Source organism: Muntiacus reevesi, chromosome 2, assembly GCF_963930625.1.
Source record: "Muntiacus reevesi chromosome 2, mMunRee1.1, whole genome shotgun sequence".
Lineage (NCBI taxonomy): Eukaryota > Metazoa > Chordata > Mammalia > Artiodactyla > Cervidae > Muntiacus > Muntiacus reevesi.
In genome coordinates this window covers 121,454,078-121,474,469 of record NC_089250.1, presented here as the reverse complement: position 1 = coordinate 121,474,469, position 20,392 = coordinate 121,454,078, and the positions used below count along the sequence as shown (strand labels likewise).

General features: G+C 44.7%; 1 protein-coding gene across 1 annotated transcript in view; it reads left to right on the top strand.

Annotated features, from left to right (window-relative positions):
• Window positions 1-13,853, top strand: part of FRMPD2 (FERM and PDZ domain containing 2) — a 64,359-nt gene extending 50,506 nt beyond the window's left edge. The window contains exons 23-28 of the mRNA XM_065919939.1: window positions 608-693; window positions 2,523-2,670; window positions 4,288-4,502; window positions 7,068-7,166; window positions 10,462-10,805; window positions 13,805-13,853. Of these exons, the coding sequence (XP_065776011.1) occupies window positions 608-693; window positions 2,523-2,670; window positions 4,288-4,502; window positions 7,068-7,166; window positions 10,462-10,805; window positions 13,805-13,853 (941 nt within the window). The remainder of the gene's footprint in view (window positions 1-607; window positions 694-2,522; window positions 2,671-4,287; window positions 4,503-7,067; window positions 7,167-10,461; window positions 10,806-13,804) is intronic.
• Window positions 13,854-20,392: the final 6,539 nt, after the last annotated feature.

The following is a 20,392-nucleotide window of genomic DNA, read 5'->3' as shown; positions in this document are numbered from 1 at the left end:
AATAAACTTGTGGCCATTTCGCTTTCATGGGAGTAGTGCTCCCCATGGAGGATGGAGTAGGCATCGGTGACCCCCACTTTAGTATCTAAGGAGAACAACAGCAAGCCTCCTATCTGCCCTTCCTCAAGTCCACTGCTCTGAAGGAAGGGGGAGAGTTTTCACTGCTCTCCAAAATGGCCAGAATGGAGCTAAAAAAAATGCACTGAGATCTTACCTACATACACTTCCCCTAGAATTTCAGCATCCCTGGCATCAACCGGGTCTCCCTGACCTTTTTTTGAAATAAAAAATATCCTGGAGATATGAATGTTACCCATAAGAGACTTGTAAAAACTTTCAAAAATAGTCTCATGGGAAGTTGAGAGAAAAGATAAGGCTCTGCTTGTTAGCTGGCTTAATTACTCTGTGAGCCAATGACAGAAGTTTCTAGACCACTGGGAGTGGAGGTGTTTACAAGGGGCCAGTACTCAGGCCCAGTCGGGGCTCCTCCCAGCTTAGCTCCCCGTTCCTTCTTGAGGCTGCAGGGAGAGGTGCTGGGCAGGGTCTCCCCAAAGAGCCCTTCCTGCAGCTTGAGCAACTCGGGGACATGACATCTTCCCCCTCCCAGGTGACCGGCTGTTGCAGGTGGATGGAATGAGTCTGTGCGGCCTCACCCACAAGCAGGCCGTGCAGTGCCTCAAGGGCTCTGGACAGGTGAGTGCAACATTACTGCTTACTCGGGAGCTTCCCATCCCTCCAGAGATCTCCTGGCAACATCGGAAGCTGCAGTTGCCTCTGGGTGCGAGAGGGGTAGGCAGGAAACAAACAAGACTTTCTTTTCCATCTGCTTTTTTTTTCCTTTGACATCTACCTTTTAGCAGCACTTTTCCCTGGAGGTGTCAAAGTCAGGAGGAAGCAAGCAGATGTTCCCAGGCAGGGAAGCTCACCTCCCATAGAGAGCCCTGAAAATCTTACTGTTGCTTGGCGGGAGTCTGGAATCAGACAGTTGGACTGAGCTGATGAAGCGAAGGGACTTCTCCTGCCTGGCTCTGGCCATCCCCTCATACCCTCAGCTCCAGCCGTAGCTGACCAATGCCTCCATCTGCTCTCAGGGCCTCTCAGCACTTGCCTCAGCACACACTGACACCCCACTGTACCCCAAGTTCATGCCAGTTCCATCATCTTGTGTAATTATAGGACACACTGTCCTAGGGGTCCTTTAATGACAATGAGGTAGAAATCAAGATGCCCAAAGCGTTAACTTCTAAGTTCTCTTTCTGTACAGTATCCAGGCAGCATCTGGATATTATTGTCCTCTGTCCCATCCTCCATCTGAGGGTGGGAGCCTCTGCTTGCCACAGTGTCCTAAGCCAGACAGCTGGGGTCTCCCTCTTGGCAACTGAGCAATTGGCAGAAATGCAGAAGACCCCTGGGACCCACTCTGGCAAATAGAGGCAAGGAAAGGCCTCCTTTTGCTTCCTTGCCCAAACCATTCTTCTAATTTGTGGTGAGATTTACTTGTCTTGGTGACCATGGTTGACATATCTTGAAAACAGTCATCATTTATTAGTATTCTCTATTCTTTAGAACTTGACTAATTGGCATGCTTAGAGAATAGCCAACCTACTAGCAGTGTGACAGGTAGTAACTGTCACTCTGGGGTCACAGGCTTGGTGCTGAATGGCCACTGCTGCAGGAGGATGTTGGCAAGGGTCGGGTTCCCTGAATGGCAGCTTAGAATCAAAAGCTTCCAGGTGATGTCTGGTCATGGGATCATGCTCTGGGTAATGGGAGCATACAGTGTGGGGGAGAAGGATGGGAAATTGAACCAGAAATAAAGGGGGAGACCAGATTGATATAAGCCTGGGATCCTGTCCTGAGGGGATGAATTTTAGGTGATGGAAAACACTGAAGACTTTTAATCAAGAGTGTTGCATGTTCAACTCATATCTTATTTTAATCCACCAATAACCTTGAGGGGAATGGACTGAAGGAAGAGGAGATAGGGTCCAGGACGTCAAGTGACAGGGCACTTGCTCCAGTTCAGCTGGCCATTGGCAACAGGAGAGGGAATGGAGAAGGGAACATTGTGGGGGATGTTTCTGGTGGAGAACATACAAGGCTTGGAAGCCAGATGTGTATTTGGAGGGTGGAAGGAAGAGAGTTGGGCTACTGCAAGTGTGGCCCCTGGGAGGTTAGCTGAGGGACAGGTCTGGATTCTGAGAGAGCAAAGGCAAGAATAGGAATGTTTTAGGCAGAGTCAGGAGGGGGCAGGGAGGTTGAGTGAGACAAAGAAGATGATTTGGCCTTGAATATACTTAAATGGAAGTACATGCATTACTTCCAGGATCATTTGTCCAATAGACAGTTGGAAATGTGGCTCTGGACCCCAACAAATAGGCTAGATTGGAGATTTTGATTTGAGATTCAAATGAGGCAGCTACCGGAAGTATCAAAAAATTATGAAGCATTTTCAGTGTGGAGGGAGAGCCTCCTGGTTGCCATATGAGGTGTAAATTGAGTTCGTCCACCCACACTTCTAGGTTGCAAGACTGGTCTTAGAAAGAAGAAGCCCCAGGATTGCACAGCAGTGTCCTTCTGCTAATGACAGGATGGGAGATGAGTGCACGGCTGTTTCCTTGGCAACAGTCTTGCCTGGAAGGCCCGCGAGCAGTGTCTCGGCGACAGATGGTGAGAGGAGAGAGAATTGAGTGTTACTATCATCATGTCATCCTGTGCTGCTTTTGAATTGTCATCTCCAAAGGGAAAGCAGGAAGGCTTCATCTGGGTTCTCAGAAGATAATGAGCAGTGGTGGTTATAATGGGGCCGACTTTCTGATGTGATGGAAGGCAATCTAATGAAATATTTCTGGGGAAAAAAATGCATTGTCCAAAATATGATGACCAGGTATAATTCTGTCCCGAAGCTTTCTGAGGTTTTCTTATCAGCTGCTGGAATGCTTGTGTATAAGTGTTTGGGATTGAAATTGAAATGAAAGGGTCATGCCTTTTCTGACCAAATGTCCATATTTCAGCCAGGATTTTTGTGGCAAAATCTGAGGAATGCTGAGGTGGGTGAGGAGAGGAAGGTGCTCAGAAACCTAGCCTAGTTATTAGCATTTAAAAAAGCAAAACCATGATCAGTTTACAGGGACACTATAGCACATCTTCTGATGGGTTGCCTTTCTGTACTTCCCTATGGTTTTGTTTCCTGCTAGGAAGACAATTATTCCCTTAAAACATCATGATTTGGAGCTTAACTGCTTTTCAACCTCTTTATAGAGATTTTTCTGAAGGCATAAGTCATGTTGAATACACATGGTGGAGGGGGAAAGGTGTGTGCATAAAATAAGCCTGTTTCCTCTTTCATTGTTCCTCATCTCACTCCACCGAGGACCTTTGAGAAATTGACTACAGAATGAGCTACAGTGGTCAGATGATGATGATAGTGAAATGGTCATGTGACATACGTGAACCTAATTGCTTCAGACACTTTCATTCTTGCCCCAAATCTGAGTTTATAAATTAGTGCTCTGTCCCTCTATTGGGGTGGTACAAGCAGCCTAGGGGAGGCCTAGAGACCTCTTTAGCTGCCGGACTATAAAAGTTCCTGAGTCTGTGTCCACCTTGGGTGCCCAGAAGCAGTTGTTTTGCCTATGGTTAGTTCATAGGGCTAAACAAAATGGCAGCAAAAGCATTTTCATAGAGTTGGCCATGATTATTGTCACAGTCTAATTATTCCAAAAGTTTTTTTCAAGTACGCTAAAACTTGACTAGGGTTCTAAAAGGGTAACAGGAATATATGAGATACAAGTTTTATTAAGTGATATGGGTCTATTGTAGATGGATATACATTGTATCTTTACATGTAACTTTGTTGGCTATCTATAATTACTCTGTCCAATATGGTAGCCACTTGCCCATGTGGCTATTGAATACTTGAGGTGTGGCCAATCCAAATTGATAAAATACATACTCGAGTTTTAAAGATTTAGTTCATAAGAAGAATGTAAAATATCTTATTAATAATTTTTTTTCACATTGATTGCATGTTGAAAAGGTAATATTTTAGATATGTTGGGTTAAACTTTGAAATTACATGTGTAGTTTGCATATGCAGCTCACATATTTCTATTGGATGGCATTGACCTATAAAATGTGTAATAGACTCTGTATAAAAGTGAGCAAAATGAAACCTTTTAACATAAAACAAAAATAATTCATCTATTTGACAATTTGCACTTTGAGGCTGGCAAATTTCATCTGTAGTTTACTGAAGGATGGATCTCATTCACATCCCATATACAGGCCCCAAGTTTGAAGTCAAGCTAAAAAAGAATGCCAGTGGTTTGGGATTCAGTTTTGTGCAGATGGAGAGCGAGCACTGCAGCCACCTCAAGAATGATCTTGTGATGATTAAGAGGCTCTTCCCTGGGCAGCCGGCGGAGGAGAACGGGGCCATCGCAGTTGGTGACATTATCCTGGCTGTGAATGGAAGGTCCACGGAAGGCCTGGACTTCCAGGTGGGAGGACATGAGGGATGCAGTCCTGTATGTGGACTAAGGTTTGTGGGCTGAGGACGTTCCTTTTAGGGCCACCCACCATCAGTGAGGAATATTGTGGGCTCCTGGAAATCACACCTGGAGTCTGAGCTTGAATCACATAAAGAGAAAAATTGGCAGAACATCCTCATATTAAATTTTCACCTCAATTCTTAAGTATCTGACCTTGAGTAAGCCTTGTTTCAACTTAGGTTTGTAATGAAACTCAAGATAAAACTCTGACTTCTGTGCTAGTGAGTGAAGTGAAGTCACTCAGTCGTGTACAACTCTTTGCAACCCCATGGACTGTAGCCTACCAGGCTCCTCCATCCATGGGATTTTCCAGGCAAGAGTACTGGAGTGGGTTGCTATTTCCTTCTCCAGGATATCTTCTTGACCCAGGGATTGAACCCATGTCTCCCTCATTGCAGGCAGATGCTTTACTGTCTGAGCCACCAAGGTCTCCTAACACTCACTCTCAGAGGTGGGCATGAAGTTTCAATGGGCCACTATAGGTCCTTTTCTACTCTCTTTCCCATTTCTCTATTAAACTTGCAGCTTTGACATGTAGTTGTGTAGGTTGTTGTGTTTATGATAAAAAACATAATAAAAAAGAAAGAAAAAGTGGACACTAGAGGAGAAGAGGGCAGCAGAGGATGAGATAGTCATATGGCATCATCGACTCAATGGACATGAATCTGAGCAAACTCCAGGACAGAGTGAAGGGCAGAGAAGGCTTATGTGCTGCAGTCCATAGGGTCACAAACAGTTGGACATGACTTGGTGACTGAATAGCAACATGATGTTTATGACATAACATCTCAATGAAATATTGTACATATCAGTCAAGGTCCTGGCAGAAATTGGACCATCTGAGAAAGCTTAATAAAGGTGTGGAGGTTGTTGGGAAACTCAAGGGAAAGTGTAGAGCCCTGGGGCTGAGAACAGTGGATTGCAGTTATTTACCCTCTCCCCCAAATCCAGAGGGAGTGGGTAGAAGCAGTTACCAAAGCACAGAAACTGAGTGAGCAGGGTGAAGTAGACTCGCTGACATGAGCTATGAAATTAGCTGAGATATCATTATTCCATGATAACCCTATGGGAAGGAAAGCAAACCTGGACCTCCCCCTCTTCCTCAAATCTGACCTCTGCTCACCCACTCATTGGCTGAACCCAGCAGAAAGCTTCTCTGTAGCCCACGATGCAGGTCCACCTCCAGGGCGCAGAGCAAGGTGCATGAAGGAGGGATGGGGAAAGGTGGAGAATCCTCAGAACAAGATTAGAGGGAGGATGTCTCCATCCATCCTGCATCCTTCATCTGATCCAGGAACTGTCCTCTGAGAACCGCTGCTGGGCCAGCAACTGTATGAGGAACTGAAGACACACAGACGGACAGTTTGTAAGGTCTCAGAACTCATGGGGCTGGTGGGATAGACAAGAGAACAACACTCACTGCAGGAAATAAGTGTTATGAGAGAGAAAAGCCCCTACTCCACTGCTTGCTCAAGGGAGCTCGGAAGGAGCCTCTTCTGTGGTAGTCCATTGTAGCTGGGGGTGTTGAGTAGGATCCAGATCAGTGATTCCCAGGTAGGGGTGAAATTGCCTCTTGGGACATTTGGTGAAGCCCAGAGACATTTGTGGTTGTCACAGTCAATGGTATCTAATGGGTAGAGACCAGAGATGTTGCTCAACATCCTGCAATGCATAGGACAGCTCTGATAACAAAGTTATTTAGCCTAAAACGCCAGTAGTGTGAGATGTTGAGAAGTCCTGGTCTAGTTAGGTAATAAGAGCTCCTCAGGCAACCTCACGCCTGGGGCTTTGAGAGGATGGCTTGGAGCAAGACGTTCACCATGGTGGGAGCTACAGATGTGGGTGCAGAGAGGAGAAAGTGGCAGAGAGACAGCAGGTAAGACCAGGTTCTGGGTGCTATGCTTATGTTGAGGGTGAGGTGAGTCAGAGACGGGGTTCAGCAGAAGAAGAACCTGATGATATCTGCATTTTGGAACGATTGCACATTAGCAATGTGGAGGAAGGGAGGTGGGTGAGGGTGGAGGAGCCAGGGAGCAGAGAGGAGATCACTGCAGTGTCACCGGTGAGAAGTTCCGAGGGCCTGAGCTGAGCCTGGGCAGAAGTTCGGGGCTGAGGGTCAAGCTTTAGAGATTAGAGTGGTGGTGTTTATGTCACTGATGGCTCCTGATATGAGTGGGGTAGAGAAGTAATGAACACTGAGATGGGAAGAGTCATTTGCTAGAATCACTCTTTCTCTCTGAAGAAGAGGCATCAGTATTGGCAGATGCTGCTGTGAAAAGGCCCTGAGCAGACCTTGGTCATTTAAAGCTCAGCATTGGCTCATCATTTTGTGGCCTGGGATCCATGCATTTGGGGAAGTCAGGCCCACAGCAGTGCTCTCCAAAGTTCTTTGCAGCCAAGAAACAGAACGAGGTAGGCAGAGGAGGGGCCAGAGAGAGAGTGGGGAACACAGAAGAGGATACCCCTGCAGCCAGGCCAGCCCCATAACTAACCACAGATTTTGGTTTCTGGTAGGAGGTGCTCCATTTACTTCGAGGAGCCTCACAGGAAGTCACGCTCCTGCTTTGCCGACCCCCTCCAGGTGCGCTGCCTGAGATGGACCAGGGCTGGCAGGTAAGGGGAGCTGCCCTCTGCTCTCTTCACATGTATCATGTTCAGGCACCCCTTTCTTGTCTGGTGGGTCCTGAGAAGCCTAACTTTTGCCTTCAATAGGGTTCAGTGCTATCTTATTTCACTGGGGCAGGAACATAGCTCACCACCCTAACCTCAGTTAGTCTGTGACAAGCTCATAACGCTCTATCTTTCTCTTCTTCTCTCTGCTTCTACCTTTCCCAATATTTGGGTCTTCCCATAGTTGGTTACATATTTAAATCTTGACTGTGAAACTTCTAGAGCTGGGTTCTCTGGCATCAGAGGCAGCCAGGCATCAGAGAGGGGAAACCAGGGGCAAGGGGAGTACATATAAAACCAGACAAAGGGGAGGTAAGAATTCCCATTCTGAAGAATGAAATGGAGGGGAAAAATAAGAAGGATCTAAGTCCACCCTTCTAAAACATGAATTAGGCGTGTATGGTCTGGTGCAGAGAAGAGAGGCATTGGAATCTGGAAAATTCAGATTGCTATGTTGACGCCTGTATTAGGATCTTGGGAGAAATATAACAAATAGAATATGTGTGTGCATGTGTGTAGAGAGAGAGAGAAAGAGAGAGAGAGATATTAAGGAGTTGACTCAGGTAATCATGGGGCTTCAGTTCAGTTCAGTCTCTCAGTTGTATCCGACTCTTTGTGACCCCATGGACTGCAGCACACCAGGCTTCCTTGTCGTGGGGCTTGGCCAGTCTAAATTCTGTGGAATAGGCTGGCCGATGGGAAATCTAGCAGAGAGCTGATGTCACAGTGTGAATCTTAAGGCAGTCTGGAGGCAGGACTCATCTTTTCTTGGGGATCTCAGTCATTTTTCTCCTAAGGCCTTCAACTGACAGAATGAGGCTCTCTCACATTATAGAAGGTTATTTGCATCACTCAAAGTCTACTGATTTATAGACAACTCTCATTTAAAAAATGCCTTTAGAGTCACAGATTTGTATTTGAACAATTATCTGGGTACTATGGCCTAGCCAGGTTGATACTTAATGTTACCCATCACATTGCCACCTGTTGAGTCTCCAGGACACAGAGTCTATGATAGAGACTGGAGTGCAGGAGGTGTATGAGGACAGCTCTTGGGAACACCCTTGTGAAGGTGAGAGAAGCAGGGCTGGGCGGAAGGAGAAGTAAATGACCTTCAGCTGCAATAGGGGCTTCAGCTGACCCCAAAGGGAACTCTGAAGCTGAGATGGCCCCTCAGAGCTGTCCTTAACTGGAACAACAGAGCCTGTACCTTTGCTATCTGCACCAAACAGCACTGGAGTATGAGCTGCCCAAGGGAGGGGCCTAACTTTGACTGAGCAGTTCCCTCAAGCTGAACACAATTCCTGGGGAGGGACTTGCTGTGAGCCACCAGCAACCAGCAGACCTCCCTCATGGAGAAGGGTCTGTGTGGACACCCTGGAATCATCTGTACCTGCTCTGTTTGCTGCAAGGACCTTGGACACTTGCCTAACTTCTCTAGGTCTCATGATTCCTCATCTGAGACGTGGATAAGCCGTGTATAAAATGAATCACTTATCACTGAGGGTGATGGTTGGTAGAGACAGCACAGGAACTTGGTGACCCATGTATTCTTGATGCTTGGACTCTAAGAGGGCATTTTATACCAACTTTGCTGAGACAAGAGCTATAGGAAGGAAACCAGAGACCTGCTAGTTCGGAAAAGAAGGTAGATGATAACAGTTGTGTTAAGCAAGTGAACAGGGTGGGAGAGGGTCAGATTTCACACACTCAGAGGTCATCAGGCCAAGGGGCTGGCACCCTGTGTTTTTGTTCAGATATCTGGTAAATCCCAAGGAAACAGTTGTCCTGTCCTGGAGAAGGGCTTCTACCAGAGAACTCAGAAGTGTCCAATGGAGACGGTTTGAGGCGAGGAATGGTGGGCATGCTTCTCCTCTCCTCATACCTGAGGACCACGTGGAAGAAGAATTTTCATTCATTCACTTGGCTCCAGAGATCCGATTGAAGACCAAGGACGGGAGACTTTAGTTTAGAACTACAATAGTTATGAGAAGAAGGCAGCTATGCAAACATCTGGAGTTAGGTCACTTCATGCAGAAGGAATAGCAAGTGCAAATGCTCTGAGACAGGAATGACCTAGATTTTTGAAGGACACAGAGATAAGGATTGTTCCTGGGCAGTAGTTAACGAAGGGAACTGTGGAAGGGGAGGAGTTGTAGAGGGGGTTGGGAACCACATCATGTAGGGCTTGTAGTTTTTGGTAATGTGCTGATTCCATCCTGGCTGCCATGGGAAGCCACTGGACTGGGGAGGTGGGAGGATGAAAGGTGAAGCAGAAATGTGGCCTCATCTGGTCCACACTTTGGAGAGGTCACTTAGGTTCCTGGGAGAGATGGAGTGGAGCAGGTAATCTGGCAGTGATTCAGGTAACATATTGTGTCTTAGACTCGGGCTGAGGCAAATAGCTGTAAGAAGGAGACAGATTTAGGATACTCTGGGAGGTAGAGCCCATGGGATGATTTTTGGATTAGACATCGGTGTGAAGACTGGGAGTAGGGTTGGCTCAAGTAACTGCATGAACGGTGGTACCACTTACCAAGATAGGATGTGCTTGGAGGGAGCAGTTTAAGGTATGTGGGAAGAAGCAGTACTTTTTGATAGCATGTAAACAAATGTTTATGGAGCATTCAATGGAGATATCTGCTAGGGCTGGAAAATGTGAATTCAAAATTACCAGCAAATAACGCCATTGAAAGCTGTAAATTTGATGAGATCATCTTGGGGAGGAATACAAAAATGTCAATAAGAGGGCTGAGAAGTGAGTGATGCGACACCCCAACATTGGGTAGTCTGGTCCAAAGAAATGAGATAACGCATGAGGCTGAGAAGGATCCTTGGAGGTGATTTGGATAAGGGTGGAGCTTAGGGTAAACTCAGTGTTTAAGTAGAGTAAATGAGTAAAGGACATTCTCAAGAAGGAGGAGGGTCCAATTATGTTGAACATTGCTGAGAGTTAGAGATGAAGACAGAGAATTATCTTTTGGCTTTAGAAACATGTAGGTAACTAGAGATCCTAATTAGATATCTTTCAGTTGAGTGATGGGGACAGAAGCCTGGTTCGGGTGGGTGCAAAGAAGAAGAGGTGGACATGGAAATAGCAAGTCTAGGCACTCATTTGAAAAGGACAGAAAAAGGGTGGATTGGTACCAACTGTGGTACCAACTGGTACAAAAGCAATATTTAGATTTTGCTCAATGTGCACCATGGAGCCAATAATCCATAGTATTTTGTTCAATAGACACCTGTGCTCACAGCAGACAAAGAATTCACCAGAGCAATATGCACTGACTTGGAGCAGAGCCCCAGCCTGGATCAAGAGGACAGCCGGAGGGACAGTGCCTCCCCAGACACAGGGGAAGGCCTGGGTCTCCGGCCAGAGTCTTTCCAACAAGCCAGCCAAGAGCCACAATGGGACCAAGACATAGAGAGACCCTGGGCCACTTCCTTGACTGGTCCTCGGGATTCCTTCCCTCATTTATGCAGACTTCACCAAGAAATGGAGGCATCAACATTGGCTACCTCTTTGGAGAAGGATTTGAGGCAAAACTGCGATTCAGTTTGTGATATCAGGAGACTTGGAAGGTAAGGCTCAGTCCATTTGCAGACATATTGTAAATTGTATGCATGTCATTGCTAGAAATTACAAGCAAACAATTAATAACATGGCTCAGATGCTTGCTGGGCCAGAAGGGTTCTGGGCATTTGGAGGGGAGGATGAAGCAAGAGAAACCTGAAATCTGGAGCTGCGGTAATCACAATTTGTGAGATTTTGGGAAAGCAAACCCCACCCAGAGGTCCTCCAGTATCCTTGGAGATTACAGATGGCAGACCTTGGGATTTCTTCCTCGCATACAAACCTTTGTTCTGCATCCCTCATGGCCTCTTGAGCTTTGTGGTAAGAAAGAGTTTTCCTTGTGTGCATCATCACTTCTGTAGCTAATATGATGCTTTATAATCAACAGAAGTTAAAAAAAAAAAACCCCAAAACTACATCTTTAAAACCAGACTGAAACCTTCATTTTTTAAAAAGATTAATTTATTTAATAGTATTTTTTGGCTGTGGTGGATCTTTGTTGCTGTTCGCAGGCTTTCTCTATTTGCAGTGAGGCAGGGGCTACTCTTTCATGTGGTGTGCAGAGCTTCTCATTGCAGTGGCTTCTCTGGACACTTGGGTTTCAGTAGTTGCAGCTCACAGGCTCTAGAGTGCTGGCGTGTAGTTGTGGTGCCTGGGTTTATTACTCTGAGGCATGTGGGATCTTCCTGTGTCAGGGATCAAACCGGTGTCCCTTGCACTGCAAGACAGATTCTTAACCACTGGACCACGAGGGAAGCCCTGTAACGTTCATTTGAAGAGCCATTTGTTTTTAACAGTCTGCATTTTTGTGCTCATCCACCCCGAGTATTCCCACTTCTCAGTCCTGTTCTGATGGAAAACAAACTCTTTCATTCAGTTTGATGAGTATTTACTACACATATCCAAGGTGCTTGGAAACCTGTTAGGAGCAAAGAGAGGGGTACGGTTACGGAGAGAGGGTTCAATATTGCTCCTAGGCATGTTGTTAGTTAGATACATGGGTACAAAGCAGCCAAACAATGGGGAAAAATGTTTCATGTTTGACATTGTATAAACCCACTGACATTAAATGGCTCTTAGTTTTTGGCCTCTTAGAAGGCTGATAAGGGCAAATCTATAGGGATTAGTGGATGACACGAACTATAAAGCAGTTGGGGTAATGCAATTAGACAGGGTTCGATCTGTGACAGACAGAAGCTAGGCATGTTTCCTAGAGGCATCCAGATAGAATTTTTTAAAAGTATACTGTATTGTTCCAGCCAAACAAAATTCAGCTATGTTAGCTTCTCCTCCAATAGAACCTTAGCTTGCACTTAAAGCACATATAGTTCGTGACTTCCCCCTACAGGAGGAAAAGCATGGCACATGACCAGCAATATCTGGACACAGGTCCCCCAGCTCCTGGGTAGGGTCAGAATTAGGATTCCAAGGTGGGGTTGTGGTTCTTTGTGGATCTCCCTTGAATGTCCACAGTTTAGTTCTGAAGTGACTGCCCCAGGTAACTGCCTCTTTGTTTCTGGCATCCATGAGTGAAGTTTTCTTTCAGTGATTTAGATTAAAAAGATCACATTCTTGATCACATAGCCTTGGTTTCAGCTCTACTACTTACTAGCGTGTCTGGAGAATTGATTTCTCTGAGTTTGAGGATTCTCAAATGTTAATGAAGACTTCAGTAACTCCAAAGTGTGCCGTACAAAAGAAATAATGCATGCAGAGCGCTAGCCCAGAGCCTAGTACACAGCAAAAACTCAACACAAGTTAGTTATCCTTCTCTTTCCTGAGCCATTTCCAGCTAAAGACAGATCCCAGTCAATTGAAATTCCCAGCAAACTGCCAGATCTTACCATCTACCAGGTGGTTACTTCCTACAGTCAAGTGGCTGCCAGCACCCCTGCAAACCCAGAGTGTTCATGGAGAAGATGAAATTCTACTTTTCTTGCCCTATTCTCTTTTTTTACCACACTGTACACATACTACTGCCATATGGTAGCAGATCTCTGTAAAACATGTAAGAAAACAATACAGTATTTGACTTCCTATTCCTCTTCTTGCCTCTTCTTGCCTCACTTCTCTTTTCCACAAACAAATCCCAAGTCAGAGCTCCAAGAGTAGTCGGGAGCCTGGGTGGAAGGGTGGATGGAAAGGCAGTGATTCTCCCTGAGGTAAGAATGTCATCAGAATAGCCAGCATGTCACCTTGGAGATCACCAACCCTTCTCCAGACACCCAGCAGTTTTGCCTCTTGCCTCTTAGGCTGATGGCCTCCCTGGATCTCTCTCCTGGTAGGGCCAGTAGCTAGAGCCCCAAATCCAATCTGGAGAGCACGGAGATTATTAGAAAGATTGGAGGAGCACAGTCGTGGGAGGTGAAGTGTGGACAGCCAGGCACTGCCCTGTTGTCCCTGCTTCTTGGCAGGCAGGGAAGGTGGGACATGTTGGCAGCTGAGGGGTTGGGGGAGGGGAAGAGAGTGGGTCTGGGCACCAGGCTGGATTTCCTGTCCTTTGGTAAAGCGTCCATGACGTTCCCTCCTTGTATTTACAAAGAAACACATTTTTCTACACAATTTGGTCAAGTAGTTTAAGGTTTTAAACCAATTTTTTCCTTAAAGTGCTTAGAGATTTTAAAATATTTTCTTAAAGTGAATGTCCTTACAGAATATAGTCCCTTATTAAGCACATGAGCGTGTGTATATTTATATGAAATGCACATTTACTTGAACCCTGTATCTCTCATGAGCAGAAAGGACGTCTCTTTGACAGCGAAACTCAGGTTGAGACAGCTACTCTGGCTCTACTGGAAGGAGGGCCACCTGCATGGGTGTTTGGGAGCTCTTGGCTATAGGGAGTTGCCAGCGCTGATTTTCAGGGAGAGACGTATTGCAGGAAAGGGAATGGGAGGGCAGAGGATACTGACAAAACCAACCTGTTGATATGGGGGTGGGTGAAGAGGCTGATACACAAGGACTTGTGTATTTGGTACAAAGATCAAACTGTTTGCATTTCTTTTAGGTTTTCCTACTCATCGTCTCTAACCAGACTCTCTACAGATATTTTCTGAGTACCTTCTTTGCATGTTGGAAGCCCTATGCAAAATGCTCTGTCATCTTTATGAACTGCTCTTTCTAATCAAAAAGGAGTGTGTGGTGACCTTTGGAAGCCCCTGGAAGCCTTATTCTTTCACCATTGCTTCTGCATCTTCGTTGCCAGACAATGAGTCTCACCGTTCATCTGCTTCCTATGTCACACAGGGAGTAAATGTTACTCCAGCTAGCTGCCTCTCCAAATAAGCACTTTTGCAATGCTCAGAAAAGGACCTGATATTTGCACAAAGTGCTTTGAAGATTGGATGCTTGAGTTGTTCTGAGCCTCTTGCTTTGGCCCTTTCCATCTAATTCCTCTGTTGAAAGAACTATAATCATAGTAGTAATCACGGCCTCCTCCATTTACTGAGAACTTATCCTGTACCAGGAGTCATGGATGGCTGTATCAAAATTATTTAACTTAAGCATTCCAACACTCCTATAAGTTTCTTGACCTTCCCATTTTTTCAGATGGAAAAACTGAGGCTCTAAAGAAGTTAATAAACTTGCTGGAGGTCTGATTGTCTTCCCATATGAAGCATGGGTCAGAGTTCTGCTTTTAATCTATGTCCTCTGGCGAGTCCCCCCACCATCTCCTGGACTCAGTAAGGAGCACGCCCACTCTCATAACATTCTGTACTGTAGCGCTAACTACCTGATTGTAACATCTGTTCACTGCTTACTCTTCCCATTGAATCATGGACCCCTCAAGGTGAAGGGCAGTGCCCTGTTCCCTCTTCACCTCCTGGCCCCAGAGGAGTCTCTGGCAGGAACTGTTTGAAGCCTGGCTGGCTTGCCTGTGACATGTCATGACCAGCATCCTGAAGGCAAGGGAAAGTGGGGAGCGGGATTTGTGATCAACCCTGGAAGACACGTGGATTTCTGTCTTCTAGTCCTGAACTGTACAGTGATAACGAGGAACAGGACATGTACCGTCCACCTGGAACCCCTTCTCCTACCTCGGAGGATGAAGCATATCTGACTATCAACCCTTCATTGGGAGACCAGCTACCCTGTGGAGAATGTTTGGAGGCAGATTCAGGGACCATTCCCTTACCACAGTTGTCTTCCTGGGGTGCTTTCTCACAGACTTGGCCTCCAGAAGTGTCCCATGAGAGAGAGAGCGAGTGGGAAGACCTTGAGGAGGCCAAGGACCCAGATGACAGCACCCTCAGGTGGGTAGCACTCTGGGTGGGATGAGGCTGGGCTACATTCTTCTAGAGGGAGTCAGTGTCTCTACTTTGGCTGGGTGACGGTCCATGGGCATTATAGCATTCTCCTTGCATCCTCTCTGGGGTCACACCTCTTCTTGGTACTTATCATATTCCATGTTCCCAGGCGACAACCCTATACCCTGACACATCACCTTATACTGATGACGCATTCAGAACTTTCCCAGGGTCAATAGTAAGTAAGTGACGGAGTCAGAATTCAACCCCAGGTCTCCCACTTCATGGACCCCCGGCTCAGTGCTCTCCTCTGCTGCCTCCAGCATGTGGCCAGGCCCACTCTCTCTCCTCAGCTCTCTCTCTCAGTGGGTTACTTTGTGTGCTTCTGCCTTCCCGTGGGCTCGATGTATTTCAGAGAAGAGTCTTGTGACATGTAATGTGGCCCTTCTCAATAGCCCCTGTGGTTTTAACACCGTGAGCTCTTTCTTAATCACAAAAGCCAAACTGTTCACACAAGGTGCTACCAGAAGCTGGGATGACCAGGCTGGAGTCAGATCAGATTGATGAAGATGTCGGAGGAGTAAGTGTCACAAAAACTGTCAGACTGCAAGTAGAGAGGGTTAAACTCTTGAATTCTGTTCATGTGCCTACAACACAGGTAGTTCCAGTATTTGAAAAATGCTGAATGCTCAAGAAGCTTTTGCATCAACACATTTTCATGACCTACTGAAACTTACCAAGGCATTGGCTGTGAAGATTTAGGTATAATTGAAACACACTCTTTCACTTTCATTTCATTGTGTCCCAGCCACATTTTCATCACAAATGATTGAACTGGACTCTCAAAGGACAGTGGCAGGCAAGCTGATAAGGTGGGTGGATATTTGAAATTCAAATATGACAAATGGGCTGGTTCTTATCTGAAATAGGAAGCAATGCGTTAATAGAGAGGGTGACATGGAGGCTTTGAAGACCCTGCATGCCATTTATGGGAAAGTTGGACACTCTGACAACTTTAAGAGTGATGCATTATGGGTTCACAAAAGTGTATAGCAAGCAGAGAGCAGCTTATATGCGGAGGGCAATCTTCCCAGAGGGGACTCCTCAGGGCTGGGGAGCTAAACGAAAATGGGGTGAGCAATGCTTTGGGGATCCATGGGGAAACAGTTAAGGACTGAAAGTGTCAGTATTTATGAAATGTCCTAGGAGATCTGCAGTGCCCTGAAGGGAGGAGGCAGAGATCAGAGATGAGGGCACGGCTCCCAGCTAGGCTCCTGACTAAATGACCTGCAGCAAGTGACTTTTAAACCATCTAGTTAAGTGAAGTGAAAGTTGCTCAGTCACGTCCAACTCTGCAATCCCATGGACTGTATAGTCCATGGAATTCTCTAGGCCAGAATACTGGAGTGGGGAGTGTTTCCCTTCTCCAGGGGATCTTCCCAACCCAGGGATCAAATCCAGGTCTTCTGCATTGCAGGCAGATCCTTAACCAGCTGAGCCACAAGAGAAACCCCTTTAAACCATCTAAGATGCAGCTAACTTACTGCCACGTGGAGATAATGAAATCCACCTCGTGCTGTCCCTGGGAGAGTTAGATGACAATTTGAGTCACGTGTTTAGCACACTGTGTGGCATGTAGTAAGAACTCAAAAAGTGTTAGCTACTTTTAATCATAAATCATAAAGGAGGAAATTACAGCAGTGAGATGATGCAAGTGAGAAGAAGCATTGGTTTATGGCAGAGATGTCAAGATTCAGGGTGGCCTGAATAGCCCGCAGATGGACGATGGCTTGGGATGTAGTTAAGCTGAGTCCTGTCATGGTCACTTGTTCTCCCTGCTGACAGAAGGTGGGCCTGTGGGTGGGGAGTGCTCAGGCCGTGAGTTCCCAGCCTGGGCTCCGTGGAGCTGCCCACAGATGTGCTTTGAGGCAGGTGGGGAGCTCTATAGTTAGAATGTTGACTTGCTGCATCTTTTGGAAAAAGTAACTTTTAACATTCTCCAAGTTCTTCAGGAGAATAAATCTCCCAAAGGTTAAAGGCCTCTGTTGTATACATTTTTCTCTTTCATCTCGGAAGTATGGAGATGTTTTGGAGGGTATAATGGGACTTTGCTTATGGATGGAGTCATGCATCCTTTAAAATTGTGTAACAAATTATTTTATTTGGTTTTTTTAGATATTAAGACAGTAATAGTATATAGTTACTTTCTATAAATGACTTAATTGAATCTTCATTTCAACTTTGAGTGGTATTCTTATTCCTCTTTTTTAAACGGAGCTTAGAAGGTTTATTTAATTTGTCTGAGATCATGCAGCTATGAGGGGCCGATTCACACTGCTGCTCTCTGATTACCCTTTTGGTGCATTTTTACATTTCCCCTAGAATGTGCCTGTCCACGTGGGCTTATATAACACACACATCTTTCCATCCCATGTCATGCGTCCTCCTGCTTCTCTCTTTTGAGGCTAAAACAACCACTGCTGTCCAGTAAGATTAAAAAGACAATCGAACTGTTCTGTTTAGGGAAGGCTGCTGGCCAAAAGGCAAAACAACCCAGTAAAAGCTGCTATTGTTTTAGGTGAGCAGAAAAAGTGGGACATTCTCCAGAGGCAGAACCCGAGGGTTTCTGCCTGGACATCCTTCTGACCCTGATCACGTGGAAGAGCCTCAGATGTTGGTCTAAAGAATGTACCCACATACTCTACAATCAGGAAGGAGGCCAGCAGGGCTCTGAGACGGTGACCTGGGATGAAAGGTCTGGCCCACTTAAGAAGTAACTTCAAAAAAAAAAAAAAAAGCATGCCTGTCACTTCTGAAACTCATTTTTTAAAGAATAGTGATTGTGACCCTCTTTAGTTCTGGCGTTTATGTTGAATAGAACTCTGTGTGTACGTGTGTGTGTGTGTGTGTGTCTGTGTGTGTGTGCAGGCACATGCACGTGCCCCTGCGAGCTCAAAGTGGGACTTCCCCTGGTGAAAGAATTTGAGAATCACCCTCTCACATCAAGATAAACCTGTAAAGGGTACGTCTTACGGTACCGTAAGTGTGCAGTGGTCACACTTTCTGGGACACATGCTTTGTTGCAGCTGGTACTTTTGGGTTCTCCATTGGTTGAAGGAATTTCCATGGTATTCAAAGTGCCCCCAGATCCCTTGAAGGAATCTGATTATAGACTTAGCTCAAAGCCATGGGAGTAATATGTTTTGTTATCTGTCTGTGTTTTTCCCATGCAATTCCAAATGGTTATACATTCTTTTAAGAACATTTTCCTTTTGGGGCTCTGATTCTAAAAATTATAGGAAAGAAAAATAAGATGGGACCCTCTAAGAAAAAAGGAAGTGTGAAATGGCAGATCCACTATTACCAGATAGCCACCACCATAGCAAAAACTAAAATCCTAAAACTTGGAGCTCTCAAATGTACAAAAGAACAGACTTGGGGGACCACAGTGTGAGCCCAGGAACCCTGAGTGCTATGTAACAGGGGACTTATGGCAGTCAGTGCCTCAGTGTGGGGGAAGAGGCCAACTTCATGGGTAGAACTGAAATATATAGGTGTGGAGGACTAGGCCAACTTCATAGGTAGGACTGGAAAAGATGACTTAGATTCCAAATTCATTTCATCTGCTAAAATTACATACAGTTTGATTAAAAAAAAAGCATAGGAAAACTGGTAGAAAATAGACTCTGGTTTTATCAGATCTACAGAGGCATGGTAACTTTCTCTGGTAGCCTGCAATAGACAAAGCGTACAACAAACAAGAACTGCAAAGTTGACAATATTGGAAAGGTTAAAATTTCTGTTTAGTAACAATGACAAAATTAATGTAAAAATAGGAGCAGTGGATAGGGAAAACATTTACATAATTGTGAATACAGATTAATATCTATAATATTTAGAAAGGTCATTATAATTTATAATAGAATAATAAAGTATTTAAATAGACAATGTATATGATAAAAATACAAATGGTAGACACATTCTAATAAAAAATAATGAATGCCAACATATACATTTGCATCCACCACATTTGCAAAATTCAAAAAATACTATCCAATTTTTGCAAAATTTTGGTGAATTTGGTATTCTCATAAATATCAAAAGGCATAAAGATACTTATGTCCAATGACCTAACAATGATATTCCTGAGAATTTATCCCAAAGAAATAATTCAGAATAAGAAAATATCTGTTTAAGATGTTTGTCTCATTATTCTTGATTAAAACAGCAAACTAAAAATGGCTGGAATGCCTTAGAATATATCAGTAATAATATAAAAAACAATTATTTTTGGTAAAAAAAAAGAATAGAACAGAAATGGTAATAGAATAAAATATGGTAATGCTAAAGACAACATGGTGAAAAAGAGCAGTTCTAGTATATTAGCACTATTGAATATTATGCAGTCAAGAAAACAAGTAAAATAAATACTGAAAAGTCACAACTTAAGAAAATGTTTGACATAATAACTCCAAATTGTATGCTAGTTGAATAAAAAGCAACAGAAAAGCATGTATGCACACAGGAATACAATGAAGAGCAGGGAAGGTGAACCAATAGAATATTAGTAGAAATTGCTCAGTGTTTGGGTGATGGACTTAGGGGAATATTTTATTAAAAATTCCTTTACTTTTATATATTTATTACTTAAATAATGAATTTTACATTGAAAATTAAAAAATTTGCAACAGCAGAGGGAAAGAACAAACAAAAACAAGGACAAAGGTTTAAAGAAGCCTGTGCTTGAAAATTTAATTTATGAGCTCTTCTCTAAGTACTTTTATTTCTAATTTCCTGTTTTCTTTTTAATAGAAGGGATTCCCTGGTGGCTCAGAAGGTAAAGAGTCTGCCTGTAATGCAGGAGACCTGGGTTCAATCAGGAATATCCCCTGGAGAAGGAAATAGCAACCCACTCCAGTATTCTTGCCTGGAGAATACCATGGATGGAGGAGCCTGGCTGACTACAGTTCATGGGTCACAAAGTGTCAGACACGACTGAGTGACTTCGCTTTCACTTTCTTTTACAATAGAAAAGCCTGATAGGTTATTTGGAAAGAAGTTTGCAGGCATCTGAACAGTTTCGTTTCCAAAGCTCTTGGGGCTGGAGTCAGCTCCCTCGGGGCCCTATTGCACAGTTTCATGGACCTCAAGGTTAGGGGATTAATCAAGTAAGCAGTGCAGTGAATAAATAACAGTATTTACAACTTTGCAACTGCTTGCAGTCCTCTGAACTCTGGTTTCTTATTTTCTCTTTGGAAAAGAATTGGGTGGCTGCAGTTTCAAAATGAATCTGCAGTTTCAAAATTTCTCCTTATAGGAAAGGTCCTTCCCCCTCCCTCCAGGGCTGC